The 9,678-nt window shown below is 43.7% G+C and overlaps 1 protein-coding gene across 6 annotated transcripts in view; it reads left to right on the top strand.

Moving 5' to 3' along the window:
* Positions 1–9,678, top strand: part of Lin54 (lin-54 DREAM MuvB core complex component) — a 69,854-nt gene that overhangs the window by 10,831 nt on the left and 49,345 nt on the right. For 3 of the 6 annotated variants that reach the window (XM_021210364.2, XM_029545311.1, XM_021210365.2), the window contains exon 2: positions 7,760–8,475. In XM_021210364.2, coding sequence (XP_021066023.1) covers positions 7,792–8,475 — 684 coding nt within the window. In that variant the 5' untranslated portion in view covers positions 7,760–7,791. The remainder of the gene's footprint in view (positions 1–7,759; positions 8,476–9,678) is intronic. The other 3 variants (XM_029545313.1, XM_029545312.1, XM_021210367.1) reach the window with 1 other exon arrangement.

Genomic DNA, 9,678 nt, shown 5'->3' with positions numbered 1-9,678 from the left:
GAGTTCCAGGACAGCCAGGGCTATACAGAGAAACCCTGTCTCGAAAAACCAAAAAAAAAAAAAAAAAAAAGCCTTTTTGTAAGCCAGGAGCAGTGATTCCTTTCTATAGAAGCTTGGCAGGGTCAGTGGAGGCCAGTGTGTACAAAGTGCATATAAGACCTTGTCTCTGGAATAAAAACAAGAGAAAGCTTCCAATGAGCTTTGTGGCTTCACGGATAAGTTCTACGGAGCATGGATGAAGGAAATAGACAGACCCGTGCACACTTTTCTTGAGCAGAGAGTGTACCCACTTCATTTTTATCAGGCTAACATTATTCCCAGGTAGTTGTTACAAGAAAACTACAGACCAATACCTTTCATGAATGTAGACAACAATGCTTGTTAGCAAAATATTAACAGAATAAATCCAGCCGTTAACACAAAATGTAATACATGATGGATTGAGAATGTAGAACTGGATTGGTAATAAAAATTAGTTTAACTTTCAGACTAAAGTAGAAAACCATCTAATTTTTTGGTAGCTATAGAAAAAGAAATGACGCAGTTAAACGTGTGTGTGTGTGTGTGTGTGTGTGTGTGTTTTGCTAGAAACTGAACATTGGGCCTCATACATACTAGGCCAGTGTTCTACCAATAAGTTATGCCCCTTTTGAGACTGGGTCTTGATATGTATGTAGGTATTAACCACTCTTCTGCTACTGTGATAAAATACCATGACCAAAAGCGACCTAAAGAACCTTTGGCTTATGGTTCCAGAGCAAGACTCCACTGTGGCAGGGAAGACATGGCACAGGTACAGGAAGCTGGTTGAACACATTCCCTCCATTTACAGGGAGGAGGGTGTGGCTGCTTGAGGAAGCCCTAGGATCCTTCTTAGGGACGTGCTTCCTCCAGCAAGACTTCACCTGTAAAGGTTTCTATCATCTCCTGAGTAGCCCAACAACTGCAGATGCAGTGTTCGTATGTGAGTCTGTGGGGGCCACCAATTTTAACCACCTCCCAGGTTAGCCTTGAACTCACAATCCTCCTTCCTCCCCCTCCTAAGTCTGTAGGTTATGCACATGAACCACCATTCTTGAGTTCATTTCATTTTTTTATGGTTGTATTCATTTTTACTTCATATATATTGATGTCTTGCTTGTGTGTATGCCTGTGTACCACATATGTCTCCTGGGACTGGAGACAGGTCATATGGTCCAATGCTTTTTAACTGCTGAGCCATTTCTTTTTTTTTTTTTTTTTTTTTAAGATTTATTTATTATATGTAAGTACACTGTAGCTGTCTTCAGACACACCAGAAGAGGGAGTCAGATCTTGTTACGGATGGTTGTGAGCCACTATGTGGTTGCTGGGATTTGAACTCCAGACCTTCGGAAGAGCAGTCGGGTGCTCTTACCCACTGAGCCATCTCACCAGCCCCCGAGCCATTTCTTTATGTCAAGTTTATTTTTTAATTTATTTTGTCTGTTTTCTTTTCAGAATAGGCGAAATGGCTTTGCTAATAATGGTGCATTTGGCCTACATTCAGTCCTAGTGATTGACATGTTGGAAGGAGCCAACACTCGCCCTTTGCTCTCCGTCCGACCTCTACACTTGCACCACTGTACTTGTCCAGCACCCCACAAATGAATCCATACATCTGTATTCATCTACATATCTGTATCTGTGTTCAGACGATCATTTGAAAGTGTGAAAACAGTGCAAGCTAACCCTTTCAGCGTGTTAAAGGAAGCCTGAGAAACCTACAGATAAACAGACGATACCGGGAAACAGGCAAAGATGCCTGTCTTCATTCTGTTAAGTCATCATTTTGTGTGACATCACAGCAAATATAGAAGGCAAAGGAAATATAAGGCGTGCAGATTAGAAAGGAAGAATTGCAGTTATTACTTGCAGACAAGTATTGATGAACATTTTCAGTAATCTACATTGCAATAAGTGAATAAGTGGGCTTAGGATGCAGGGTACACAGACAGTAATCAAAACTCAATTCTATCTCAGTATTAATGATAGACACTTGGGAAGTAGGGAACATCATTTATAGTAGCATAAAGACAGTACTTAGGGGTAGACTGAGCAGCATCAGAGGTATACACTTGGAGTATGAAGTGCTGATGCATAGATATGCTGCTGGGAGCCTACTCTGCGGTCTTTGCATTTCTCTATGAGCTACAAAGGGAGACACTGGCAACTCTGTGTGTGTGTGTGACAGACAGACGAAAAGCTTTGTCTCAGACTCAGGACTTTTGTGTTTTGGGGGGATGAAGCAGTAACTGGTACTGTGTTTCCTTGCTTGCAAATAACCTGTTTAACAAAACCAGACCTCCCACCTCAGCTTGGGCTTTGACGAGGGGAAGGAAGGAAGGAAGGATAGGGTTCTTGTGGGCTCAGTTACAGGCTGTGAAAGAGTTTCTGGGCAGCGAATACTTACCTGTGAGGTAGGCGACTTGGGCAGGAGAGCTTTACCTGTTAGATCGTAGTTAGAGGCTCAGCTGAGAAGTGTAAGCCGGCTAGATGATGCTAGTTACTGTATACACTCAAGCCCATGCCCTTTGCTGAAAGGCAGTGCGAGTGGCTCCTGAATGAAGAAACCCTCAAAACTTGGAGTGTGGGGATTTCCACAGGATGGCAGTGAGGGAGGATATGGACTTTGTGTTAGTGAAACCCGCAGGAGTTGGTTGGGCTATAAGAGGAGTTCTTAGGATTGGAAGAAATGCCAAGGTTTGCTTATTAGTGAAGCCACTAGCTCCATCTGTGTCTTGACCTTAAGACCAAAGTTCATGCCTATGCGTCTGTGCCCCATTCTGCACACTGTAAAGAAGAAGAAAAAAAATCACAGTTGAACTACTGTAAGTCAGGCCCTTCTGTGCTGTCTACCTGTGGCATCCGAGAATTGCAGCGTATGCCCTTCCTCACAGCATGTGTTCTGAGACTGATCTTTGCTGTTGCATTCATTACTAGTTCCCTTCCTTTTGACTGTTAAATAATATTCTCCTGCACAGATCTCCCACACTCCTCTTACTATCATTTAAACTTTCTCAGTTTGAATGTTATGAATAATGCTGCTACAAACACTAAGTTCAAGGTGTTATGGTTACGTCTTTCCAATTCTTTTCAATAACTAGATATAGAATTGCTAGGTTTATTTTAAAGATTTATCTTTATTTTATGTGTGTGAGTGGTTTGCCTACATGGGTACACCATGTGCATGCAGTGCCTGTGGAAGCCAGATCCCACTGTTGGATCCCTGGGCCTAGGGTTGGAGATGACTATGGCAGCGTGTGGGTGCCGGGACTGAATCCACATCCTCCCAATAGCCATCTCTGTGGCCCCACTGAGGTGGCCCTGGGCGGCCTTGTTTTCTGAGTCACGAGAATGCAGTTCAGGTTAGCTTCATTCTGGCTACAAAGCCTAGTATGACCTTGAACTTCAATCCTCCGGCTCCTAAATGTTAGGGTTACAGGTGTGCTGGTTTGTTTGGTGCTGGGCATAAAACCAGGGCTTCATGACTAAGCATATATTAAAAAAAAACACATTGTAATTTTTTTTTTTTTTTTTTTTTTGGTTTTTCGAGACAGGGTTTCTCTGTATAGCCCTGGCTGTCCTGGAACTCACTCTGTAGACCAGGCTGGCCTCGAACTCAGAAATCCGCCTGCCTCTGCCTCCTGAGTGCTGGGATTAAAGGCGTGCGCCACCACGCCCGGCTTAATTTTTTTGTTTTTGAGAAAGGCTCTAATGTAGACAGGGTGGGGGGTGGGCTTGAACTTTCTTTGTAGACAAGAAGGACCTTGAGTTTCTAATCTTGCCTCTCCCTCCCACGTGCTGGGATCTCTGGCGTGTATCCACCCTTGGGTGTGTGTGGTTCTCAGGACTGAGTCAAGGGCTTTGTGTTATGAGGTGAGCACTCTATTGCCTGAGCTGCTTCCCTTATAACTCACTACACATGAAACTTTGCTGTGTAACTCACCCACTGGCCTCCCACATGCCGGGACTTAAAGCGTGAGCTGCCATGTCAGCCAGCCTCTGTATGTTTAAACAGTGAGCTGCGTCTACTCTATCTTCTTTAAAAAACAGTACCAGCAACGTGCACGTGCTACACAGGAGCTATGTTTACTAAGTTATATCTCCAGTCCCTTCTGCATGTTGTTCTAAAGTGTGTTTTCTGTTTCAGTAGGTGAGAATTCAGTAACTGAGATCATCATGTTAAGTGAAATAAGCAAAGCAGAAAAACACGGACATTTCCTGCAAATGAGGAAGACTATTTTTCTCCTGCACTTGCTTGCCTGCCTCACTCTACCACTGACAACTGCAATAATAATGCAAACCATGTGTGCATGTGTGTGTGTGTGTGTGTGTGTGTGTGTGTCTGTTAATAGCATGGTGGTACATGTCTGTATTGCAGCATTTGGGAGATAAAGGTCAGGGATTCAAGGCCAGTGTTGAGAAGAATTTTTTTTTTGGATGCTGCTTTTAGAATTGTTATTGTGCTGAATGGGTCCTTTACAGATGCTGAAAAATCATCACTCTCAGTCATTTGTAGCTGGAAGCAGAGAAGTGGAGCAGGGCACAGACACCACACTCAGGAGCCCCACCCACAGCACAGCCTCCACCACACTCAGGAGCCCCTCCCACAGCACAGCCTCCACCACACACAGGAGCCCCACCCATAGCCACAGTCTCTGCATTTCTCCTACTACAAATTGTTACATTAATCTGGGTGTCTGTATTCACAGAACCATGAAAGTTTGGCTCGTTCCTCTCTAGATATATATTGAAAAGAATTGGAAAGACGTAGCCATAACACCTTGAACTTAGTGTTTGTAGCAGCATTATTCATAACATTCAAACTGAGAAAGTTTAAATGATAGTAAGAGGAGTGTGGGAGATCTGTGCAGGAGAATATTATTTAACAGTCAAAAGGAAGGGAACTAGTAATGAATGCAACAGCAAAGATCAGTCTCAGAACACATGCTGTGAGGAAGGGCATTCGTTGCAATTCTCAGATGCCACAGGTAAACAGCACAGAAGGGCCTGACTTACAGTCGTTCAACTGTGAAACTCCCCTTACCACCACCTTTTTACTAGAGTGGTTCTCAACCTTCCAAATGCTTTGATCTTTTAATGTGTTATGGTGACCCCCAACCATGAAGTAGTGGTAGTAGTAGTAGTAGTAGTAGTGAAAATAAATAACAATAATAATATTGTAGGCATCCTTTTTTTGCAACCTACTTTTAATAAAGGTCCAACCTCTCTCTAGCCCACCACCCAGCAGAGGTAGTGGGAGAGAAGAGTTATTAGGATGCGGGGGAAGTGGACCTCTTAAGCAATAGCTCTTTGGGGGTGAGCTCGATCTTCTTTGGCAGCATTTAGTCACGTAGCAAACACCAAATACGACTCAGCAGCAGACCAGTCTTCTAGGCTTTTGGACACCAGGCACAAAGCAACAGCTTCAGTCTAGTCCTCTCAGCAGGCAGGCATGAAACAGCAGCTGTAGCTCAATCCTGAAGAAACTGCCAGGCTAGCCAACTGGCCTGAGGTGTGGCTAGCTGTGGCAGGAACCTCACAAGAAGTTCTTTAGCAAGTTTCTCTCTGGTGTTACCATTAGTGGAGATCCACAACACTATGTAAGACAAACCAATATGCGTGTATCTTTAGCAAAGAACAGTGAGGCAGAGCAAACCAAGCCAAGGCTCAGTGCTCCTCTCCCACAGCCTTTATCATGGGTGCTTTCACAGGTTTGCTATAGCCAAACATCCTCTCACCTGTGTCTGCTCCAGCAAAACATCCATTTACCTGTGTGCCCCAGCAAAACATCATTTGACATAACTGACCTTCCGAAGAAACTAGAAGTTTCTACTTCATAATACAGTTATTTTAATAAGTATTATTTTGGTTTTTCAAGAGAGGGCTTCTCTTATAGCCTTGGCTGTCCTGGAATGTAGATCAGGCTCACCATGAACTCAAGCGATCAGCCTCCACCTCCCCAGTGCTGAGATTAAAGGCCTGGCTTCTGTTATGAATCTTAATGCAAATACCTAGTGTGTGAGCTATTGATGTGCTACCCATGTGAAAGGGTCAGAGCCTGACCCCCAGGTTGAGAACCACTGCTTCACACCATGCAAAGGTGGGGCTGGAAAGAGGGCTTGGGTTAAGGTTAGGAGTACCTATTGTTCTTTCTTCCAAAGAATGGGAGTTCATTCCAACACCCATAGGGTGACCCACAACCGCCATCTCTTCTCTGCAGGGCTCTGCTGCCCTGCTGACCAGTTGTTTGGTAGGTGTTCATAGTTTTGATCTTTAACTCGGATAGTTTTTCTGGGACAGCGTTCTTAGGTCGAGGAACGTCTGTACAGGATTCCCTGTCCATGAAGTTCTAGTATGAGCAGAACCGCAAGCTGTTCTGAAGGACAGTGTGGGCTTTTAGGGCAGGGAGTTGACACTGAAGAGTCAGGCCTGTTGTCCATTTTAAAACAGCAGTGGTAAGTGTTTATAGTACTATACTTTTGCAATTCAAATGGCTAGCTTTGCAACCATACAAACCAGAGTTGGAATTCTGTCTCTACCGCTCACTAGTTGCTTAGGGTGATTATTCAACCTTTCTCATCTGTAAAGTAGGCGTGATAATGTTACACATATCAGAGGATGGGGAGGAGAATGATCTCATGCTTTCAATAGTATCTTCTCAGAACTGATGCTTTTTCTGGCAGCAGCAGTATTTGCCATTGCTCCTAAGTACAGTGTACTGTTTGCAGGTGTTCCACTTTTGTGTGTAACATCTGCTGCTCTGGAACGTGCTCCAGTCCTTGTACCTCAGCCTCTCCAAGGCCAAGCATACAGGGTCAGCCACTGTGCCAGCTGTATGTGCTCCTCTTAATTTTGGGATGGTTGTGTTTTAAAGAAGGTCAGGCAGATGTGGGGATGCTCCCTGCAGTCCTGGTACCCAGGAGGCTGAAGATTAAAGTCTGTGCTAGGAGCTGAGAGGGAACTCTGTCTCCAAGAGAAGAAAAGTAAGAGTTGCTGATTAGGATCTAAACGATTTTCCAAGTTCTCTGAGTAAACAGTAGTTTCCCGGTACATGCCATACTGTCTCTTGCATGCCATACTGTCTGTCTCTTGCACGATGATACTGGATGCTACTCCATTGTTGGAAGTTCTAAAGGGTTTTTAGGGAAAAGCATTTCGGCTGATTTGTCCATAATCTAAACTTATTTTTTTCCTTGATGGGGGCGGGTTGTACACTCTTTTTTTATTTTTTTATTTTATACGTGTGTTTTGCCTGCATGCATGTATGTACACTGGGTGCATGCCTGGTGTTTGTGGCAGTCAGAAGAGGACATTGAGTCACCAGGAACTGGATGGAGTTCCAGAATGTTCTGAGCCACCATGAGAGTGCTAGAAACTGAACCTTGGTCCTCTGCAAGAGCAACGATGGCTCTTGAGTGCTGAGCCATCTCTCTAGACTTACATAATCTTGACTAGTTTCCCCTTTGACACTTTAAATGGCAGAGATTTGAGAATCTTTCCGAAGAAAAATCCCTTTATAAGAAACTACTTGATTAGACTTGGGCCACATAGTCCATTTGATCGCCATGAAGTGGGTTCATCTAGAAACCCCTTTACTATTTAGTGGATATTTATAAATAAGGTAATGCCATTTGTAGGTAGGTCATTGATATATTTTGTTATTTACATTTTTCTTGTGTATTTTTAAAAAATCTGCTTCAAAGCCTGGTAACGGGTGTTTCCGCTTTTCTTGCAGCACCTGGGCATCTCTCTGGAAGCGGCGCGATCATGGAGGTGGTGCCGGCCGAGGTGAATAGTTTGCTCCCCGACGACATAATGGACACTGCTATAACTTTAGTGGATGAGGATAGCATTGAGGCTGTGATTGTGTCGTCCCCCATCCCCATGGAGACAGAGCTGGAAGACATTGTCAACATAAATTCCACCGGTGACTCTGCAGCCACGCCCATTTCCACGGAACCAATTACAGTGTACAGTAACCACACTAACCGAGTTGCAGTGAATACCACAGTTTCTAAAGCAGATTCTAATACCACAGTGAAACCAGCATTTCCAAGTGGCCTTCAAAAACTTGGTGCTCAGACTCCTGTGACTATATCAGCCAATCAGATTATTTTAAACAAAGTATCACAGACATCTGATCTTAAACTTGGCAATCAGACCCTTAAACCAGATGGACAGAAGTTAATATTAACAACTTTGGGCAAGTCTGGTTCACCAATTGTTTTAGCACTACCCCATAGCCAACTACCCCAGGCTCAGAAAGTTACAGCTCAGGCCCAGCCAGGAGATGCTAAGTTACCACCGCAGCAAATTAAAGTAGTTACCATTGGAGGGAGGCCAGAGGTGAAACCTGTCATTGGTGTGTCAGCACTGAGCCCAGGAAGTCAACTGATTAATACTACAACTCAGCCCTCTGTGTTACAGACCCAGCAGTTAAAAACAGTACAGGTAAAAACAAAACAAGGGCATAGTACTTAAAGTGCATGTTAAAAAGTTAAACTGATGCAAAGTTGTGTTTATAGGGCTATTAATTACCTAACTTTGAATTCTTTTCAGTGTTTTAAGTAGTTGTGTGGATTTGTTTTGTTGTTAAATTTGATATGTCTCATGCTCATGAAAAATTTTTACCAGAGAACTTATAGCAAACTAAGTTTTGGTTAACTTTCATATCGTATATTTATAGCCTTTTATGCATTTTATACATATTGGTATTTTGGCTACAGAGTATTATTTTGCTGGCATAAAGATGCCCAACTTACTGCAAAGCTATCATATCAATCCATCTTTTTTTCTTTTTTCTTGGTTGATTAATGACTACAGAGTAGGTAAACTTTGCTGTTCTGAGAACCCCTTGGAGCCGGCGATAACTGGTGCTCACAGTGTTTGTCTCTTGTGTGAAACTTCCTGTCCATCCCCACTGTTCCTGTGGGAATGTGAGGAAGACACTGACTGTAACGGAGCAAAGTGCATTGTGGGCTGGACTGCTGGGTATCAGTCACCTCCATGTTAGCCATAGGCTGTGGACTGTGGCTAGTTTGCTCTCTCAAGTTTCTACCTCAGCTCAACATGGCTACTTGATCATTTAAAACAAAACAAAATAAAGTATTATATACTTCTCAAAAAAACATTAAGGAAAAAACAAACAAAACAGTAAGGGCCCTTCAGAATAGAACTTAATAATACGAACAGTATAATAAAAGATCACCAGGTCATGCTTGACATTTTTTCAGTTTTTGATGGCCCCAAAAGCCTCTTCAGGCCATTACCACACTTAGAAATGCAGTGATTTAGTTAGTGGGAAACCACAGTACATTTCCTGTTTGGAAGAGTTATCTTTGAAAAGAAACCAGATGGCAGCCAGTCGTGGCTCCCCCTTAACCTTTAACCCCAGCTCTCCTGAGGCAGAGGCAGGCATCTCTGGGTTTAAGGCCAGCCTGGTCAACAGAGAAGAAAGCCAAGGCTACACAGAGGAACCCTGGGTGTGGGGTTGGGAGGAGAAACCAGAAGGCGTGAGACAAAGTAACAGAGGAGTGTAAGGAATAGGAAAGTTGGGAGAAGCCGGGCATGGTGGCGCACGCCTTTAATCCCAGCACTCGGGAGGCAGAGGCAGGCGGATTTCTGAGTTCGAGGCCAGCCTGGTCTACAAAGTGA

Source organism: Mus pahari, chromosome 13 (assembly GCF_900095145.1).
Source record: "Mus pahari chromosome 13, PAHARI_EIJ_v1.1, whole genome shotgun sequence".
NCBI lineage: Eukaryota > Metazoa > Chordata > Mammalia > Rodentia > Muridae > Mus > Mus pahari.
The sequence above is the reverse complement of the archived record's forward strand: the minus strand, read 5'-3'. Positions and strand labels throughout refer to the sequence as shown.